Consider the following 22,212-nt stretch of genomic DNA (forward strand, 5'->3'; position numbering starts at 1 on the left):
AGGTGTAGTTTAATATAATGAGAATTTTTGTGTTTTGTACATATTCACTAAAGTACTCTTTTTTCTTTTTAGCAAATTGGTTTCAGTAATATAAATATCTGTAAATAGTCTGGATAGAATTGCATTATAATTATGTTTGTTAATAATAATAATGCTAACAACAGCAAATTGCAGTGTAATAAGGTAGTTGTAATAGTATTAAAGGCCTTAAAAAAAAAAGTCAGGACTAGTACAGTGATCCCTCGCTATATCGCGCTTTGACTTTCGCGGCTTCACTCTATCGCGGATTTTAAATGTAAGCATATCTATCTATCTATCTATCTAAACATATATCACAGATTTTTTGCTGGTTCATGAATTTCTGCAGACAATGGGTCTTTTAATTTCTGGTACATGCTTCCTCAGTTGGTTTGCCCAGTTGATTTCATGCAAGGGACGCTACTGGCAGATGGCTGAGAAGCTACCCAACCAGAGCATGTATTACGTATTAAATAAAACTCCTCAATGATATACGATATGCTTCTCACAAGGTGCTTCGCGCATACTTGAAAGCCTGAACAGCACGTATTGATTTTTGATTCTCTCTCTCTCCCTCCCTCCCTCCCTGACAGAGGGGGCGTGAGCAGAGCGGCTGTTCGCACACTGGCCTAGAGGATATGGACGATCCTCTAAAAAATGCTAAAAGACTACCTTCACATTGTTCCCTTCCTTGCAGCTGCTTTGTCCGGCGGTGCTTCGCATACTTATAAGCCCAAACAGCCCTGTTGAGGTTTGATTGTTTGCTTTGCTCTCTCTCTGACATTCTCTGCTCCTGACGCGCACTCCTTTGAAGAGGAAGATATGTTTGCATTCTTTTAATTGTGAGACGGAACTGTCATCTCTGTCTTCTCATGGAGCACAGTTTAAACTTTTGACTAAAGGGTGTTATTTCATGTCTAGAGGGCTCTAATAATGTTAAAAAACATATTTAGAAGGTCATAAACAGGTTTTCTATGCTTAAACTGCGAAAATATTTGATTTTTAAATAAAGAATCCTACTTCGCGGAAATTCATTTATCACGGTAGAGTCTGGAACCATGATAAATGAGGGTTTACTGTATTACTAACCATCCTATTTATTTATTTATTTATTTTGTGTCTGTGTCCCCTTACTCTTTCAGAATTAACTGTTTCTGGTATCCCTTACCATGGCTGCCACTAGTGTTCCTACATGAGTCTTTGTTTGTAGTGGCAGTGTTCCTCTTAAAACACAGGTTTCTTTCTTTAATTGACACTAGCTAACCTGCGGCGTAGCATATGCCGCATAATTATTTATTGATGAGTGAACACTTCCTGAACGACACAGTTGTCCAAATGGGGTGGGTTTGTGGATATGACTGAGTGAATGAAAAGATGGAACTCTGGAGAGAACAACATACAATTGTCCGTGACTGAAAACTGGTTTTGGCAGATATAGGCATATCGTTTTGAAAGTTTGCCCCTGTGCCTTATTAATTGTCATTGCAAAGGCCAATCTAACAGGAAATTGTCTCCGTGTAAAAGTAAAAGGCAAATTTGAATCTGATGGGGTCAGGGATATCCAGGGAATAGGGACAGTTTGTGAGGTAGGAGCTCATCACAGAGACTTCTTGCTGGCATGAGGTTTCTGGAAAGCAGGACGACTGAACCTATTTTAATTTTGAGTTTATGCGGAGGCATGCCAGTGGGAGTAAGACTGTTAAGAAATTCTTCGGGGAATGAAACTTGATCTGCGAGATCGTCTGTGACGATGGAGGCAACACTGGTGAAAGTTACTTTGTTGGTAGGGATAAGTTTCAGTACTTGTTCATTAAGGTGTAGCGAATCTTCGTTGGTGACGCTTAATATAGCTCGTGTACTGAGTTGTTCCGGAGTCACAGTTGAGAAGTCGATGTTGCCATATAGTTGTTGAACGGGATCAGAAATAAAAGGAAAACAATGTGAAGGTAATGGACGTGGGAGGAGTGTTAGAGTTGGCGGGCGGGGCTTTGTCATGCGTGCCATGGTCGGCTGCTTAGTGAATTGTCTTGCTTACTATGGACTTAGTGAATTATATATATATATATGATTGCGCGCCTGTGTGTGTGTCTCTCTCTCTCTCTGCACAGGGAGAGACTGAACACATGCAGAAATCATCGGCACGCATGGCTGCTTAGTGAATTGTTGGTGGACGGGGCTGTGAGTTGGCGGGCATGGCTCTGTCTTGCCTGCCATGGTCCCATGGTCTTAAGAGTTGGTGGGCGGGGCTATGTCATGCATATCCCATGGTTGTCTTGCGTGCCCTGGTCGACTGCTTAGTGAATTATATATATAGACTAGCAAAATACCCACGCTTCGCAGCAGCGAAGTACTGCCTTAAAATTGTTAAGAAGAAAAGTAAACATTTTTAAACTGAGGGAAAATATACAAATAATTATTTGTTAAGGATCTCTTTGTATACCATGTTGTCAGTTCGGCCCTCCGGTTGTAATATGACCAAGCTGTGTGCTGAGCTTACTCTTAACACTAGAATTACCAGAGCCTACGAAAAAACTCGTAAATCCGTCCCACCTTAAATCGCGTCTTAAATCCGTTTGCACCTCTCCGCCAGAGTCCTTTGTCATCTAAATGTGCTGATAAAGCTACTAGCAGCCAGCTATTCCATCCCCCCACCGACTTAGAATGAACTTCTCTCCTAGCTCAAGCCTTGCCTTGATTTGATTACCTGGGATTGAAGTGGAGTTTTACAGTGGAAATAATTCTAGCGTTATTTGGAATACACGCATTTCATGTGTGTTCCATTTCTATAGTTGGCTGTGCAAACACATTTTTAAAACAGAAACGTTTTTCATATTCTAATAGTAAATGACAAAATGTAGGCATAAACCATATAACATATGAAGCCTGAAGTCCATATATCAAAGAAACACTTTCACAAAAGGTACAAATAAAAGAACACGTGCGCCTTCATTCAAAAAAAAAAAAAAAAAAAAAAAAAAAGCCGCGTTAGCATGCCACATTGACACTCTTATTACAACCGCCGCAGTGGCGTAATGATATCAGTGCCTGACTGGGAATCAGAGGGTGGCGAGTTCGATTCCGCACGGCTCCACTTCGAGAAATTAACTGCTCTTATTCTTACAATTTTAGAATAACAATATAAATTTGATTTCAGTCTGTAACAGGCGGTGTAACTTATGATACTGGTAAAGGTTAGCTTTTTTTTTTTTTTTTTTTTTAATTCACTTTTCATTCTCGCAGTCGCATTCAGAATCAATCCATACAACCCCATCTGACACAGCTGGTTTCACATAAATAAAAGTGCACTTTTATTCAAGACTATAACCGAAGAATAAAGAAAGCAAGTTAAGGTTGGTGGTTGATACGACAGCTTGCGTGGTGCAATGTTAAGAACTGCTGATTTCCGATCCGTGCTATATAAAATCATCACATTCAAATATTAACAGTTCCCACACACCCAAGGTCCGCCATTCCTACATTTACAACATGTGTACTTGTTGCAGTGTACACACCTCTCTGTGCTATGGTTCCTATTACAGTGAATGAGCACCTGACACTGTACTTTCTTCCCTGGGGGAAGCTGAGGTCTTAGAACGGAAGTTTGTTGACGCTGTATCATCTTTTCTTTTTCCATCGCCTTTTCCTGTAAGAAGCGACGACGAAGTTCCTCTGCAAGGTGAGCCATGAACACTCTTCTTTCCTCAGCGGACCCCGTGCATGCCTTATACAGTACGTGTGCGTTCATCGCTGCTAGGTCAAGGATGTTGTACAACACAGCAACCGGCCACCTGCGTGTTCCTGTGCGCACTGAACAAGCACGCGCCTTCTGGTCCATGATGTCAACGCCACGCTGGGGAAAAAAGAAAGACAAATATATGTGACATTTTGAAGAAATCATTTTATCACCAGAAGAGCACCAGAATACTTCGTCACACTAATATTTTTTTCATTAGCATACCTTAATGTGGTTGTAGTCTGTGACTGTGTTTTTTTTTTTTTTTATCTTGCCCAATCTCCACATCATGGTGCATTGTGCTGAGAATGCAGACAGACTTCATCTTTTTGGGCACATACACTGTCAGCATGGCACTGGGAGATCTAAACACCAGCGTGGAGAATTGTTCGTGTACTGAACTGACTTTAGCTGCAGGTGGAAGTTCCCGTCGCACTTTATTCATGGTGCCAAGCAGAGTTGTATTGCGGTGCAGCAGTCTATTAGCCAGCGAAAGTGACGTGAAGAAGTCTGTTGTTACGGTTCTGCCTTTTTGGATTGCGGCAGATTTGGAGACAAAGTACATGTGCAATGCCACTCCTTATTTAGGAAAAGATCCCAATCGTCCCACGGGAGAAAGACTTTCCGAGTCTGTGGTCATAAAGCTTATGGAGCCATTTCTGGACAAAGGCAGAACCGTAACAACAGACAACTTCTTCACGTCACTTTCGCTGGCTAATAGACTGCTGCACCGCAATACAACTCTGCTTGGCACCATGAATAAAGTGCGACGGGAACTTCCACCTGCAGCTAAAGTCAGTTCAGTACACGAACAATTCTCCACGCTGGTGTTTAGATCTCCCAGTGCCATGCTGACAGTGTATGTGCCCAAAAAGATGAAGTCTGTCTGCATTCTCAGCACAATGCACCATGATGTGGAGATTGGGCAAGATAAAAAAAAAAAAAAACAAACACGGTCACAGACTACAACCACATGAAGGTATGCTAATGAAAAAAATATTAGTGTGATGAAGTATTCTGGTGCTCTTCTGGTGATAAAATGATTTCTTCAAAATGTCACATATATTTGTCTTTCTTTTTTCCCCAGCGTGGCGTTGACATCATGGACCAGAAGGCGCGTGCTTGTTCAGTGCGCACAGGAACACGCAGGTGGCCGGTTGCTGTGTTGTACAACATCCTTGACCTAGCAGCGATGAACGCACACGTACTGTATAAGGCATGCACGGGGTCCGCTGAGGAAAGAAGAGTGTTCATGGCTCACCTTGCAGAGGAACTTCGTCGTCGCTTCTTACAGGAAAAGGCGATGGAAAAAGAAAAGATGATACAGCATCAACAAACTTCCGTTCTAAGACCTCAGCTTCCCCCAGGGAAGAAAGTACAGTGTCAGGTGCTCATTCACTGTAATAGGAACCATAGCACAGAGAGGTGTGTACACTGCAACAAGTACACATGTCGTAAATGTAGGAATGGTGGACCTTGGGTGTGTGGGAACTGTTAATATTTGAATGTGATGATTTTATATAGCACGGATCGGAAATCAGCAGTTTTTAGCATTGCACCACGTAAGCTGTCGTATCAACCACCAACTGTAACTTGCTTTCTTTATTCTTCGGTTATAGTCTTGAATAAAAGTGCACTTTTATTTATGTGAAACCAGCTGTGTCAGATGGGGTTGTATGGATTGATTCTGAATGCGACTGCGAGAATGAAAAGTGAATTAAAAAAAAAAAAAAAAAAAAGCTAACCTTTACCAGTATCATAAGTTACACCGCCTGTTACAGACTGAAATCAAATTTATATTGTTATTCTAAAATTGTAAGAATAAGAGCAGTTAATTTCTCGAAGTGGAGCCGTGCGGAATCGAACTCGCCACCCTCTGATTCCCAGTCAGGCACTGATATCATTACGCCACTGCGGCGGTTGTAATAAGAGTGTCAATGTGGCATGCTAACGCGGCTTTTTTTTTTTTTTTTTTTTTTTTTGAATGAAGGCGCACGTGTTCTTTTATTTGTACCTTTTGTGAAAGTGTTTCTTTGATATATGGACTTCAGGCTTCATATGTTATATGGTTTATGCCTACATTTTGTCATTTACTATTAGAATATGAAAAACGTTTCTGTTTTAAAAATGTGTTTGCACAGCCAACTATAGAAATGGAACACACATGAAATGCGTGTATTCCAAATAACGCTAGAATTATTTCCACTGTAAAACTCCACTTCAATCCCAGGTAATCAAATCAAGGCAAGGCTTGAGCTAGGAGAGAAGTTCATTCTAAGTCGGTGGGGGGATGGAATAGCTGGCTGCTAGTAGCTTTATCAGCACATTTAGATGACAAAGGACTCTGGCGGAGAGGTGCAAACAGATTTAAGACGCGATTTAAGGTGGGACGGATTTACGAGTTTTTTCGTAGGCTCTGGTAATTCTAGTGTTAAGCATGCAACGTACAGTTGGCCATGTGAAAAGCAATCTTGCCTCAAATCAATGCCAACCTTTTGTAGGGTTTGTCCCTGAGACTTATACTGGAAATTGGAGGCGTTTGAATTGAAATGGGAGATTAGAGGGTATAACAGGGATGCGAGGAATAAAAACTCTCTTCCCCCATGCCACTGCCAGTAAAAATAGTTGCCTCAATTAGGTTCTTTTGCAGACACGTGACCTGAAGTCTCGTGCCGTTACAAAGTTTCGGTGGCTGTACGCAAATCCACAATCGGCTTTTTTGAGCCAAACCTGTTGTTTTTGTATGAGCTGCTTTTTGTTATTGGGATCGTACATAGAAACAGAAGCTCTATTAACTTGTGGATTTGCGTGCAAATATTTAGCGGCAGTGCCTCTATTAACTTGTGGATTTGCCTGCAAATATTTAGCGACAGCGTCTCTATGAACTTGTGGATTTGCCTGCGAGTATTTAGTGACAGCGTGTCTATTAACTTGTGGATTTTTCTGTGAGTATTTGGCAGCATCGTCACGAAGTTGTTTCCATCTAGCTGCATCAGAAAATGTACCACGACGTCTGACATGCCTCCTTTTTACTGTTTTCTCACAGCTTGGATCTCTGCTGTCATAATCGGTTTGAGTTTCATGGTTTGTTTCAATTACGTTAGTAATTTGCAGGACTTGTTGTGTTGAAGTGACATTCGGCATCCTTCAAGCGTTGTAAGCATACGACCGGTTTCATCGATAACTTCGCATCCAGCTTTTGAGAGTTGAAACATTCATAACCATCAAAGTGTCCACTACTCAAATCGTCACCTGTGAATCTGAGATGTTTAAGAGGCATTGGCGGTTCTCCAAACATGCAAAATACTACATGGGAGGCGTGGGGATGGGGGACGCAATATAGGCAGGCAGCCAACTACGTGGGAGGCCGGGGGATGCAGGACAAAACCCCGCCTCGCACGGTGACCGAGCTGCAGGCTATGGACGTATATATGTACTTAAGTAGGATTCAGTTATGACCGTTACGTGTAGGATTTCGAAATGAAACCTGCTTAACTTTTGTAAGTAAGCTAGCTGTAAGGAATGAGCCTGCCAAATTTCAGCCTTCTACCTACACGGGAAGTTGGAGAATTAGTGATGAGTGAGTCAGTGAGTGAGGGCTTTGCCTTTTATTAGTATAGATACTGGTTGATTGCATTGTTTTAATAGACCCAACATCACTTGCGGGGTTGACGTGTAAGTATACATAGGTTAAATAACACAAAGGTTAATTAAAATAAATAAATAAATAAAAACCTTTTTGGAATATTGGGCTTGGTGCATATAGAATTTGTTGGTGGTTTATCATCCTGTTGTTCCCTTGTTCGTTTTTTTCCTTTTTGCATGCTCAATTACTCTTTATCTCTGTTGGAGCCCACGTCGCTTGGTGCAGACTATACAGTATGTAGGTTGTAACCTATTAGTTGTTCCCCGAATGCCAATTTGTAATATTCTGAAATTTTTTTTAATTTCAGTTTTTGGTAACCTAAACTTTAAATGTAAATGTCTGCCAGTTTCCTGCTGATCCTTTTTAGGTTGCTCATTGCATTCCAGCTGGTTACATTTGAAGAAAAACAGGTGTTGTAAAACTTTGGAGTGGAACCGTAACTTTCTCTTGCTTTATCTAATTTATCCGGCTTGAACCCCATGCCGTGAGACCCCCGGTGAACTGACCCTCAAGGCCTCCGCCGTGGTGATCCAGGTCGCCAAGGCATACAGCCTGAGCGGCTCTATGCCGTCCAGGGTGAAGTTGGCCGAGATGGTCAGGAAGCTTGCCAGGAAACGCTCTGTGCCGTCCGGGGTGAAGTCGGCCGAGATGGTGAGGAAGCTTGCCAGGAAACGCGTGCGAGCAGCAGGTGGTGACCCCGGGGACTCCAAGCTGGTGCGCAGCGCCAGCAAGCTCCAGTTTGGACAGCACCAGGGTCAAACTTTTAAATGGTTGCTGACCCATGACCTCGGCTATGCTATCATGGTGTTGGCAACCCACCAGTGGGAACGCAAAGATGGCCAGGTGTTGGATAGCCCGCTGGCGAGCAATAAGAACGCCCTGGAGTCCTATGCCTGGCTCTTTCCCGAAGTAAAGACGGAGATCCGTCATCGACGGGAGAGAGATGGGTTGTCCAGGCCCCTGGACGAGGGCAAGAGGCTCGTCAGCTTCGGTGAACACCTGACGTTTCAGGCCCTTTATGATGCAGAAGATAAGGAGGCCAAGAGGTGAGAGACTTTTGGGTGGGGTCTGAGGGGAAGGGCACAGCAAGGTAGTGGGACCCTGCTTCCATTTGTTCACCAGTTACTGTTCCCGGTTTTGTACCCCAACGCAGTTACATCAAATGGCTCCAGTGCCAGACCACCAAAGTCAGAACCAGGATGCATGCACTCCAGCTGTATGTGCGGCAGAGAGATGAGGCGAAGGCAACAGGAACCTCCTCTCTTCCCAAAACCACCACTGTTGCCCCCACCGCCTCTCTCTCTGCAGCAGCCTCTGTCGTCGAGATTCCTGATGACGTGCTGCTATCCGCCAGCATGGAGTTGGAGGCTGGTAACTGACACAGCCACCCATGGAAACTGGTGGTGGTTCATTCACTTTTTCTGTTTAACCTGTTATTTGTTTGAATTTGTAAACAACCTTCTCCAGCATCTACCACCCGGTCTGCAACCACTGGAGGGCCCGTGCCATCCCAGTGCTCCCAACCGATGGCTGATCCGGAAAAGCGGCCTTTGCAAACGCTGTCTGTAGCCAGGAGAGAGGCGAGTTAAAAGGATGTGTTTCTTTGAATGCCATTGCCAGGAAAGGAACAGGGCCGGTCTGATTCTTTTTGTTTCTTTTTCTCTTGCTCATGCTGTCTCTCTTTCTGTCTGTCTGTCTCTCTCTCTCTTACACACACACACACACACACACAGCTACTTTTGCCCAAGGGCTAGAGGACCTCACTTCCTAAAGAACAGCACGTGTGGGTAAGCCAGGTCCTTTTCACCACGGGAAAGGACGGAAAGCCTGTGCTGACCTCCAACCTTCGCCTTTGGTGGCATCCTCCCAGCCCCCGCAACATGCACCTCCAGCCCCCAACACCTTTTTTTCAGCTCCCGTTCTTCCTGTGGATGTACTACCGCATGTGGGGCTACAAGCTCTCCTGCACGGCGTACAGCCACAGGTATACGGGAGCCGGACTCTACAGGACTGTCCGGAGGGTCCTGGACACAGACGGATGGTACTTTACGGCCACGGAGTACCTGGAGTGCCGGCGCTGCAGAAAGAAGGTGGCAGGCTGGTCACAGGAGGTCTTGGATCAGCTGCACCATATCCACCGGGATGAGTTTCCAGCTATCCTGACTTACAGATCAGACAAAGAGTTTCCGATTGCTGTGTCAACTCTCCACAGGTAGACAGGCACACATGGGCAGTCCTAACATCCGTTCTCTCTAACACAGGTTATCCTGCGACAAAAAGCTCATCTGGCAGATGCGTGAGCAGACGCTGGGCAACGGGGCCAACCGGCTGCGCAGATATCTGCTCGAGGAGCACACCAGTTCCTGGATGTTGCGATCCAAAATGTACATGTTTGCGTTGTCCAAGTTCATCACATTGGGTGCTGAGCCATCTGCAAGTCTCATTCAACCACCACAGATGACCCCGGTGCCCAGTGCAAAGTGGTTGCTGTCCGTCTACGCCAGGGAGGTGGCACCATAAAAAATTAGGTCCAGGACAGAAAAATGTGGCACATGAATTGCTTGTCGACCCGGCAAAGATATTTTTACCCACATAAAACTGGGACTCCTGAAGAATTTTGTGAAAGCACTGAACAAGTAAGGCAAAGGTTTTTGTTATTTAAGACAGATATTCCCAAGAATAACTGACACCAAGATCAAAGAGGGCATTTTTGTTGGCCCCCAGATCAGACATGTTATGAGTGACAAGCGGTTTGAAGATCTGTTAGCTGGGCCAGAAAAAAATGCCTGGAAAGCCTTCAAAGACGTTGTTGACAATTTTCTGGGCAATTACAGAGCCCCAAACTACATTCAGCAAGTAGACAAACTTCTCAAGGCATACAAGACAATGAAGTGCAACATGTCACTCAAGATTCATTTCCTCCACTCACACTTGGACTTCTTCCCTACAAATCACGGTGCTGTCAGTGACAAACACGGTGAAAGGTTTCACCACGACATTGCTACGAGGGAGAAACGATACCAGGGCAACTAGAAACCGTCAATGCTTGCTGACTACTGTTGGACACTGCAACATGATGCACCAAACATTGAATACAAAAGAAAATCAGGAGCAAAACACTTTTCATTCTGTTGAATTTAACAGCTTATGCGAAGCATAAACATGACTAAATATATTATTGTCAGTAAACATATAAATGTATATTTCTCAGAGTTCCTACGTGATGCAGTTCAACCAAAACTATATTTGTGCATACCCAGTAGGTACCTGTCACAATCAGCAAAAACTTTTCAGGAAGCAAGCCTTTTCAAAAAAATTGTTGTACAGTGTTTTTTGTGTCATCAAAAGCTCGCAATAATTTCTTTTACCTTCTTAACAGGCTGACAATGACAGGTTTATTTAGGTCTCATTCATGAATATTCATCTTACCTCAGAGCCTAAACGACTGTCAGCTGACATGCGACAGAAGGACAGCAGCGCTTGATGGAATGCAGGAGCCAGTTTCCTGTGTATAGAGAGATAGACAGAATTTGGGGGGGTGCAGGGATACAGAGTAATCAGTTTGGTCAGTTTACATATTAATGAATATTTGTTGTTTTCCATCAGAATTTACACCTCTAATTATACTTGTTAAGTTAAAATTTAAAGGTTTTTATTATTTTTTAAAAATGACTTTTACAAAGCAACTGTGATAATCTGTCTCTTAGGTATATAAATTAAAGTAATACAACAGAAAACAAATTTTAAAAAACTGAAATCGGTTCTCAAAGAGAAAACATGATTTTTTTTCCTCAAGCCCCTACACGCCAAGACGCAAAACAAGAATAAATGAAGGAGCATGTCTCACTTCTTCTCATGCTACAGTAACCGAAATAGAATGAGAAAAATGGTGGTACGTATTTACCCCTTTCTTGCACTACGTTGCCAAACCGAAACTGTACCATGTAAGAAATAACATTACCATGAAGATTTTTATTTTGGCTTTTCTTTTCCTCTTATGTTCTGTAACCACTTTGCATAATATTTATTTTGCCCAAAATTCACTTGTAAAAGTTGAGGTTCTACTGTACTACATTTTCATTCAATTGCCTTCATTATTTTAAGCTCATTAAGATGAACTCTGCTGTGTTAATTGAAACAGCAAATAAAAGATTAACATATTAGAACCACTTCAAAAGAAGATAAAAAGAGAAAATTCACCAATGTTAATTTGTATGCTTTACTTTTTCTTTAAAATTACAGAGTTACAGGGAAACTGGGTATATTTCACAAGGACAGCATATTGAAATTTTCCACATTAAATTAAAACACACATCTCAGGAAGCAGAACTATTTTTGACACATATAGGATTAAGTAAGGTCCAGAGCCAATGAAATTGTGCCAATTACTTCAAGGACATGAGGGTATGTGGGGCTATATGTCTCCCTTCAAGTATTACAAAAATCAGAAATTGAAGGTCCAGTCCATCACAGGGTGCACTCAAGCTCAACCTCATTTACTTACAAGAGCAGGTCCAATTTGAAGTCCACCATTAATTAAAAATGCACATCTTTGGAGTATGTTTGCAAAACTTTAGTACCTGGAAAAAACTCAGATATGGCGATAACATGCCCACTTACCACTGACAATAACAGGATTGGAATTCAAACTAGGCTTCCTGGAGCTGGGAAGCAGAAATACTAGGTAATGCATTACCGTGTCCAGTTTATAAAAATGATGTCATAATTTACAGGGATAGTCTACAATGGTATTTTAAAAAACTAAAAGATTACCAGGAAAGCAAAATGATATATTCAGCTGCATAATATTAATGTAAAAATAAAAATAAACAATCACAGGTAAAAAGCAAAACTGAAAACGCTTACCTGTTTGATTTATCAAACTGTACAGGTTCTTTACTCAAAGTTGTCTGATGTCTTATATTTGTGTAGTGTGGAGACTGTGTTTCTGTAGAAGGGCATTCAGAGTCTGCTGTAGTGTTTGACACTAAAGAAGTAGCACAGTTTTCTTGGTGTGTAGTCCTGCTGACAGTGTCAGAGCCTGTAATTTCTACATATTGTCCATTACCCACTGGAACAGTTTGAGGCACTTGGTCCAATGCATGCTTCGCTGATTCCAACACAGTTAAAGTAGACATAAGGTGATTATTCTTGAGGAATTCAATCTCACTGAAAAAATAAAAGATAATAGATACAAATTAAAAATAATTATAATATTAGTGGTTAGGAACAGTATTCAATTAATACCATTATTGCTCTTGCCAAATAAGCCGACTTAATTTAGTAAACCAGTAGCATAAAATATGTCAAACCTGTGACTTGACATATTGTAACAAAACACTGTTTTACATTTTGGGATGGCTGTAGCCATTTACAGCTCATTTTTTTGTTTGTTTGTTTAATATAAATGAGATTAGCTTGACCAGTATAGGATTTTTCTCTTTTCTGAATTCTCTTGATTGTATTGGTAGTGTGTTTAGAGTCAACGTCTTGCTAAATGAAGAAGCTGAGGACAGTGAATCTGGGAGCATTTTCTTAAAGCTGCAATGTTTCTGAAAACCTTTTGATATTTTAATCTTTAGTCATTCATCCTCAATAAAAATAAGTCAGCTCCATGAGAAGCCACGAGAAGACACAGCTAATCTTCTTGTCTTTTTTCAGTGTGAGAATAAAATTTACCTTTTTTCTGCCCTTCTTGCAGCCACACTGACTTCATACATATGCTAGATATTTCAAAAAAGTAAACAAAAGAAAATTCCACAAGCAGAAATAAAATCAATTTCTTGTTATGGACATAATTAGATGTGCCTTAAATGCTGAGGATAATTATCTCTACCACCACCTAACCCTGCCTTCTAGTTCGTTTGTTTTAGCAGGAAATTTTCACAAAATTACAATTTAGTTTGAAATGAGGTATTGCTTCATCTGTCATTTGGTGTCTTTAAAAGAACTTTCAGAGCCCAGTTACTTTTCACATATAAAAAATCTATTTCACAATAGTTACATATTTTAAAACAAGTTTAAAGAATCTTATCTAGCAAAACAAAAAAATACATTTTTGTGAACATGTCTGGCTATAATGAACTTAACAATTATATGCAGATTTCCATAACTTAAGCCAGGTATTCTGTAAGTATTGATACTGCTTATGTTCTAACACCTACATTATGTTAAAACAGAAAAAAAAAAAAAAAATTCATGGTAAGAAAAAAATAAAATAAAATGAGAAATAATATTAATATTGCACAAATGACTGCATTCCTCATACTGAAAATAAGAATTTACATTTTTTTCTGTTATTTCTCTGAATATATAGGTACATTAAAAAATGTGTTATTTACTGCTAAAGTCATCTTCCATACATTCTAATTCAAATGACTGCAGTAATTCACTGATTACACTATACATGTAACTGATAAAATGAAGAGTGCGTTTAGGTTTAAAAATAAGTAGATAGTACATATAGCTGAAAGTTTAATTCAAACTGAATACTACGAAATATAATTTTATGCTGAAACCAAAAACAGACTTTCATATTCACAGATTACCTTTGAAGATTTTTCATCTGATCAGCCAAAGACTGCTTCTCACTGTTCAAAAGACTTATCTGATATTCAAGTTCTTCAATGAGTGCTGTTTGCTGGAAGTAAAGAGATATGCACAAATAAATACTTTAATTTCTTGAACTAAATCAGGAAACAATGTTTAGTTTATATAAATAATGCACTGAATGATGACAGTTTGCTATTAATTTATTGAATACTTTTAAAACAATATCATGAAAGAAAGCTCGCTAAGCAAAAAAAACAAAACAAACAAAAAAAAAAAACATTTTTAAAGGCCATGCTTAAATTACATTTTTAGCACATTTGATGAAACACTAGTGAGATAAGTCATGTTACAAAGCAAATGACATCTAATAACTGTGCAGGTAACTATGAAAAGTGAGTGATGAAACTGGCACTGCATAAAGTCTTGATCCTTCTTGACTATTGGATATAATGGTGGGTAAGGCCTGAAGAAAGTTGGCTGGCTGATTATTCTCTCAACAATGCTAACTGGTCAAGGATGTAGAGATATCTATGCTATTGTTTTGTATTAGCAAACTTTAAATTTTTAATTAATATCAACCTTAACTTGTTTATTACCAAGGTCTGTCATTATGAGAGCAGAAAAGTGGATCTAATTTGTAATTTGGTGACAGGGAAAGCTTTAGAGATAGATACATACAGAAGCAATAAACATACAAGACAAACATGTTGTTGTTCCTATTGTAATTTTATGCCACCTTCTCTGGATTCAGATTAAGATCACAGGAAATGAATGGCAAAAGCCCAGTGACCAAAGTGCTGCTAAACATTTGACATTTGTTGTTTAAGAATGTACAGTGCATCCGGAAAGTATTCACAGCGCATCACTTTTTCCACATTTTGTTATGTTACAGCCTTATTCCAAAATGGATTAAATTCATTTTTTTCCTCAGAATTCTACACACAACACCCCATAATGACAACATGAAAAAAGTTTACTTGAGGTTATTGCAAATTTATTAAAAATAAAAAAAACTGAGAAATCACATATACATAAGTATTCACAGCCTTTGCTTAATACTTTGTCGATGCACCTTTGGCAGATTACAGCCTCAAGTCTTTTTGAATATGATGCCACAAGCTTGGCACACCTATCCTTGGCCAGTTTCACCCATTCCTCTTTGTAGCACCTCTCAAGCTCCATCAGGTTGGATGGGAAGCATCGGTGTACAGCCATTTTAAGATCTCTCCAGAGATGTTCAATCGGATTCAAGTCTGGGCTCTGGCTGGGCCACTCAAGGACATTCACAGAGTTGTCCTGAAGCCACTCCTTTGATATCTGGGTTGTGTGCTTAGGGTCGTTGTCCTGCTGAAAGATGAACTGTCGCCCCAGTCTGAGGTCAAGAGCGCTCTGGAGCAGGTTTTCATCCAGGATGTCTCTGTACATTACTGCAGTCATCTTTCCCTTTGTCCTGACTAGTCTCCCAGTCCCTGCCGCTGAAAAACATCCCCACAGCATGATGCTGCCACCACCATGCTTCACTGTAGGGATGGTATTGGCCTGGTGATGACCGGTGCCTGGTTTCTTCCAAACGTGACGCCTGGCATTCACACCAAAGAGTTCAATCTTTGTCTCATCAGACCAGAGAATTTTCTTTCTCATGGTCTGAGAGTCCTTTAGGTGCCTTTTGGCAAACTCCAGACGGGCTGTCATGTGCCTTTTACTAAGAAGTGGCTTCCGTCTGGCCATTCTACTATACAGGCCTAATTGGTGGATTGCTGCAGAGATGGTTGTCCTTCTGGAAAGTTCTCCTCTCTCCACAGAGGACCTCTGGAGCTCTGACAGAGTGACCATTAGGTTCTTGGTCACCTCCCTGACTAAGGCCCTTCTCCCCCGATCGCTCAGTTTAGATGACCAGCCAGCTCTAGGAAGAGTCCTGGTGGTTTCGAACTTCTTCCACTTACGGATGATGGAGGCCACTGTGCTCATTGGGACCTTCAAAGCAGCAGAAGTTTTTCTGTAACCTTCCCCAGATTTGTGCCTTGAGACAATCCTGTCTCTGAGGTCTACAGACAATTCCTTTGACTTCATGCTTGGTTTGTGCTCTGACATGAACTGTCAACTGTGGGACCTTATACAGACAGGTTTGTGCCTTTCCAAATCATGTCCAATCAACTGAATTTACCACAGGTAGACTCCAATTAAGCTGCAGAAACATCTCAAGGATGATCAGGGAAAACTCAATTTTGAGCTTCATGGCAAAAGCTGTGAATACTTATGTACATGTGCTTTCTCAATTTTTTTATTTTTAATAAATTTGCAAAAATCTCAAGTAAACTTTTTTTCACAATGTCATTATGGGGTGTTGTGTAGAATTCTGAGGAAAAAATGAATTTAATCCATTTTGAAATAAGGCTGTAACATAACAAAATGTGGAAAAAGTGATGTGCTGTGAATACTTTCCGGATGCACTGTATACAAAGTCTAGCTCATTTATTTCATCTTCCAAAAAGAACCTACCTTTTAAACCTAAACCTAATAGTTTGTTTTTCCAGTCAAGAAAAAAATCTGTTATGGAAAACAAGGTTCCTATTTTAAACCATCTTACAAGAGTAAGAAATTTTACACATAATCAAAACTGCCAATTTTCAAAAATTCACATGCTTTCTTCCAAATATTTACAGAAAACTACCAATACAAAAACCTGTAATAGGTAAATTCTCGGTTTAGGATTTCAGCTAACGTCACTTATTTCTGTGGGGCTCAAATGCTGATGATCAAAATGATTTTTTATAGCAGTTGTGCATTTCAATACCTGCACTTGCTCTTTGGGAAATGAATCCTGATTAATGGTGCAGGGTGGCTGAAGGTCTTCTATCTCTACTCCTACAGCAATGTCCACAACACCTTTAGAAGAAATAACATGGTTCCCACAGTTTCGATAAAGCTGTAACAGGTCTGGTGGCTTTGGAATATTCAATCCAACATCATCCCACAGCTCAAAGTCCTATAAAAACAAAAATTAGAGAAAATAAGCATAACTACTGCCATAATGAAAATATACGACACATAAAAATGTATTTTTCTGTATTTATTAAAAAAACACAAAAATATAATACTCCTTAAAATAATCAAAATGGGCATGTTATTTTGAAGAAACCTGCAGGAAAAGTCGAATTATACATTAGTGATTGGATATGAACACAGCTACAAAAACTGACACTCTATATAAGCCTTTTTGTAATGCAGTAAAACAGTCATAAGTAACAAGGACACAAAATGATCAAAAGAGCTCATCTGGCTTTATCATAGTATTTTAATCAGGTTCTAGAATTCCTTTTCAAATTACTTTATTATTTGTCTGTCTTTTAAATTTTTCAGTACATCAAAAAGTAAGTGTGTGTGTGTATGCATACTTAGTAATAACAACTAAGTCCATGTTTAGTAACATAAAACTAAAGCTTCACACTCCCCAAAAGATGAATAGATATTTTGAATGAATACAAAAAACCTGCATACTGTATTAAAAAAGAAGTCATAATCATGAAAATAAAAACACCAAAACAAAAAACAAGCTTATAATAAATTCTGCTAAAAACATCCCTGTACTGTAAACTACTAATATCTTAAGTGAATATAAGCTTGAGTTCATTGGGTGGGAAAGTTGTGCAGAATGAAACAAGTCCTCCTTTTTCAAAATGTATTGTAAAAATGGACTCCAAAAATCTACTTTATTTTCTCAATAAAAAGAACTGGCTTATAAAAGCAAAACTTTTTAACTAAATCAGATATTTAGTTTTATGACTTTAACGAAAAATGAAAGACTTTTATTTATACCAACTGTATTATTTCATGATTAGAATTCATTTAAAATATGAAACATTTAAAATGTTTAAACTGTGCATTTAGAATTAAAGCAATGCGTAATGCACAATGCCCTGGTGTGACGGTGCAAGTTGGCCCCACACTACCAGGTACTTCTGGGGAGCCACTTGAACCCACTACCACTGATAATGTACTCAAGGGATGAGCCAGCAGATGAGGACACAACACACAAAGCAAAAGAGTAGGTGCAAAAGTGCTCTAATTCTTAGATTAAAAACAGTCAAAACAAATAATTTTCAAAACCAAGTACAGTGCAAAATTTTAATTAGTAAATAATCCATAAAAAAAAAGTGTCTGTGGAGGTTAAAAATCTCAATAAATAAATCAATTAAAACGTTAAAAGTTAAGAACGCATTCAGGAAAGTGTCCTTTACTATTCTGAGCCCTGGTGCCTTCCTTTTAAAACTGATGTCTCTCTGTCTTACCCTGATCAGGCACCACAGCATGGAGAGACGTTAATCCAACAGGTGCAGACAACCTTTTTTTCCAGCCTGTGTCCCCACTGCCAATCCCACAGTATTCCACAGGGAGCCACCGAGCCCTGCTCTGCTCACACTACTGACAATCGCTGGCTCCTCCCAGAGAGAGTGCACTATCCTCCCACCACTGTCAACCGCTGGCTCCTCTTGGCGAGAGCACACCCTGAACATAATTGTCACTCCTGATACAAGGTTGCTCAACAGGAGTGATCCCTCAGCCCCCTTCTAAGCGCTGGCCACATGCTCCTTCCTGGGGCTCCATTCCATTCTGCCTGTTTCCTCTCATCTTGCACCGGCTCTCGCTCACTCCTGCCTTTCGCTCACTCCTGCCTTTCTGCTCCTATCTTTAACCTCCTTTGTTTTCTTCTTCCATTTTTCTCCTTTCCTTTCTCCTGCAGGTTCCTTTATCTGCTGCTTCCTATCTGGGTACAGGCACGAGCAGCCGCTCCTTCCACAGCATCATTGGACTGACTGACTGAACCACCCGCCTCCACACATGTATGTGTCATGGTAAGCCAGTTCCCCAATTAACTGCTGAGCGAAACGCACTTCCGCACCCAATTGGAGTCTTCACCTTATCGGGGCAGGATTATTTATTTAAAACAGGCCACTACTTGTCTAGCCACAGACCCGCTATACCACACCAGGCTGCCATCTCGTTACTGCAATCTATTGTGCATTAGAGTGGTTAGTCCAATGTGTATTTCTCCAAAATATACTATTGCTCCCAAACAGCAGAGGTAAACCACTTTAAGATGACATTATTTGTTGGTAAGTGCTCTAAATATTACAGGGTAGCCCTAGCTAACACAGATTGGGAAATAAATCTTTCCTAATAGCATAACATTCTCAAAACTATGTAACTCAATTAATTGTTCCAAGATTAAGGGGGGAAAAAAACTACAATCTATATTAATTCTGTTAATTCTCAATACTAATATACAATATACACTAATGAAAACATAAAATCGGGTGGTAAAAAGACAATCATGTTCAACATGTGCAATTTAATACAATTTAGACCTTCAAAAGTTGACTAGTATGACTAAGAATGTCTGACTTACAATAGCATTCTTTTTTCTTGTAAGAATGATTTTCTTCTGTCTGCATTTTTAAGTCAATGTGCTGACTTGATTACAATCAGTTAAATTTTATGTAAACTTGAAATCTTACCTGATCATCATTTTCATCTGAAAACGTAATTGATGAGAGTTTATAATTATTTTTCAACAAATACTCATTAACAAGAAAGTTCAGTGCTCTTTTCTCCAGAGGTTTGATGGGCTCCTGTAAAGAAATATTACAATTCGACTGTAGAATAATCATTCACATTGTAACAGCATAAAAAGTCAACAAAAAAAAAGTTTCACAAAAGATAATTAATTAGAATGATCAAATTTTAAATAGGGGGAAGACTGTGAAGAGATCTGAAGCATTACCTATAGGTAAAGAAAAACAAAATCATATGAAACAGAGGTTTACCGCTTAGGTAACTGGGAAGCAAGAAAAAACCAAGTCACCAACTTAAGGGTGCAGGTTATCAGGTATCTGAATGGGAAATTGGTTACTACAGTTTATGTACAATAACAAGAGTAGCTGCAGAAGACCAGACATTTCTCTTTTCCTATGCATGTGAACATGAAAGTACAGATAAACAAGCACATTTTTATTTCCGTTTTTGTCAGTTCTGTCAATACGCTAAAGCAACTTGTCAAAAGGCATTAAATATACAAAATTTATGACAATATTTGAAACAGGTAAGAGTTCTCTTTGTTGCAATATAAACATCAGAGATAATAATGCAACAAACAATACAGCATGACAAGGCAATACATATTTACATTCAATATGCACAAAGACATGCACGTCAGACTGAATGGTGAAACTAAATGAGAACTCTGTATTGGTGTGAATGAGCTCTGCAATAAAATGGCACTTCGCTCCTGCATTGCTCTTCATGATGCCATTCCTATATCTGGATAAAACATGAATGAAGGGCTTATGGGAAAAAGAGCTGGAAGACTTTTAAAAAAATCTTTAAATTCATGATTCATTAAATTTTCAAGTGCTTAATTCTCAAGATATTGTTTCTTTAAAAGATAGGCTAGAGACAAATGGATATTGTATATATTGTATTTAACTGAGAACAGACTCACAATATCATCTTAATATCAAATAAAGTGCATGTCAAACAACATCTTATTATGATGTTACTCTCTATTTTCTATGACAGTACAATAAATTTAATGATTTCCGATTAGACTGTTAAGTTACATATGAATTTGAATTGCATAGAGACTTATTGCATGAAATTTGTCATTGTAAATAATGTATGCATGTGCAGTTTAATAACACAAATTAAATACCAAAGGGAAACTGTCAGTAAACTGTCATTATCAAAATATCTCCTCCTATCTGCTGCAACAGCAAATGGACAAATTTTCACATTTACAGCAATAACTGATATGGAATTGTCTTTTTAATGTTTAAACAGGTTACGATTAATTTATTTTTAAACATACTGCATGGAGATGCAGCTCTTACTAGTTTAAATAAATTTTTTGTGGCCAAATTTTTAAAAATTTAGCTTCAAAAAGAAGACATGAATATTGCACTTACTTGAATTTCAGGACTTGATTTGTAATTCTTTCGTTCCTGCATAGGAACTTCACTCTCTGCAATAAGAAAACACAGCTGTTTGCACGCATCTGACAATCAGTGACACAAGCATGGGAGTAGTGTTCAAAGCAGAAAGACTGAAGAAGTAAAAGTATATTGTACGGCACCTGCTGCCTGAGTCAAGTTGGCACGGAGGGCCTGAATGGTGTCCTTGGCTTTCCGCAGTTCAAACTCCAGGACTGGACAGGGAGTGGGTTAAACACACACAGGCATCCAACCAAGAAAAGGAAACAAAAAAAAAAATAAAATAAAAACAAGGATGGGCATGAAAAAGATGAAAAGTAAGAATAAAGGATACCATTTAAGAACAAAAAATCAAAGCAAAACAAAAATAGAATACATGCATACTATGAAATCTGTGAACTCATGCAGCAAACAGCTACTCAAATCAGACATTTGACGTTTTCTCCATACTTTCTACAACAAGCTCTCTTGATAGATTTTTGGCTTAACTTCTTAACTGTACCAAAATGCAGAAAGCTGATACTTAAGGCATCTTCAAATCAATTCTAAGTAGAAAACTGCACAGGAAGACTTTAAAATATTAGGAGGGTGCTATGTAATTATACTGATCATACTGTACTGAGACATTGTTTACATCACTAAAAACCCTCAATGCCAATAAGAACTGATGAAAATATTGGATATATCCAGGAAAAAAATGATTAAAAGCCCAAATGCCAAATTGCACAAAACATATTAGCCTTAAAGGCAGCTTCACTCAAACATATGTAAGATTCAGAATGTTTAAAGTTTGGAAGGAATATGATCAACGCTTCTTATTCTGATATCAACTATAACCAAAAACAAAAAAGGATTTCAGTTATCACTGAACTAGACAGAAACAAATGATCCCACTCAAATAACATTACATCCATGTGATATAATGTGATTGCTTTTTAATAGAAAAACATATTTTAGAAACGTCTCTCTGCACTCAGATACAGTATTAATTTGGAAAAGGACTGACTGCTGTTCATAATAATCTATATTAAGAAGTAAACTTTTTTCATTTTATTGGACATTTTTTATATTTGATTGGCGCAAAAGTGAATCTGAATAAATTATTAATTTATTGTAAACTTGAAATGATTGTAAGCTGCCAATATTTCTACTATAAATACTGAAGAAACTCAAACAAAAATTCAGTAAGAGTTTAAAAGATCCTTTCCAGGTTACTGCATATAAAATACTGATGTTAAAATCTTGCAAATATCATCAATCTTAATCCTAAAACAACA

At 39.2% G+C, this 22,212-nt stretch overlaps 1 protein-coding gene across 5 annotated transcripts in view; it reads right to left on the reverse strand.

Annotated features, from left to right (window-relative positions):
• The window catches only part of relch (RAB11 binding and LisH domain, coiled-coil and HEAT repeat containing), a 240,500-nt gene extending 219,312 nt beyond the window's left edge, over nt 1-21,188 (reverse strand). For all 5 annotated transcript variants that reach the window (XM_051929028.1, XM_051929027.1, XM_051929026.1 and 2 more), the window contains exons 1-7: nt 21,079-21,188; nt 20,912-20,967; nt 19,466-19,579; nt 16,744-16,935; nt 13,946-14,037; nt 12,264-12,566; nt 10,827-10,902 (exon numbers count right to left, since the gene is read on the reverse strand). In XM_051929028.1, coding sequence (XP_051784988.1) covers nt 10,827-10,902; nt 12,264-12,566; nt 13,946-14,037; nt 16,744-16,935; nt 19,466-19,579; nt 20,912-20,953 — 819 coding nt within the window. In that variant the 5' untranslated portion in view covers nt 20,954-20,967; nt 21,079-21,188. The remainder of the gene's footprint in view (nt 1-10,826; nt 10,903-12,263; nt 12,567-13,945; nt 14,038-16,743; nt 16,936-19,465; nt 19,580-20,911; nt 20,968-21,078) is intronic.
• Between the last annotated feature and the right edge of the window lie 1,024 nt (nt 21,189-22,212).

The sequence above is a fragment of the Erpetoichthys calabaricus genome, chromosome 6 (assembly GCF_900747795.2).
Source record: "Erpetoichthys calabaricus chromosome 6, fErpCal1.3, whole genome shotgun sequence".
Taxonomy (NCBI): domain Eukaryota; kingdom Metazoa; phylum Chordata; class Cladistia; order Polypteriformes; family Polypteridae; genus Erpetoichthys; species Erpetoichthys calabaricus.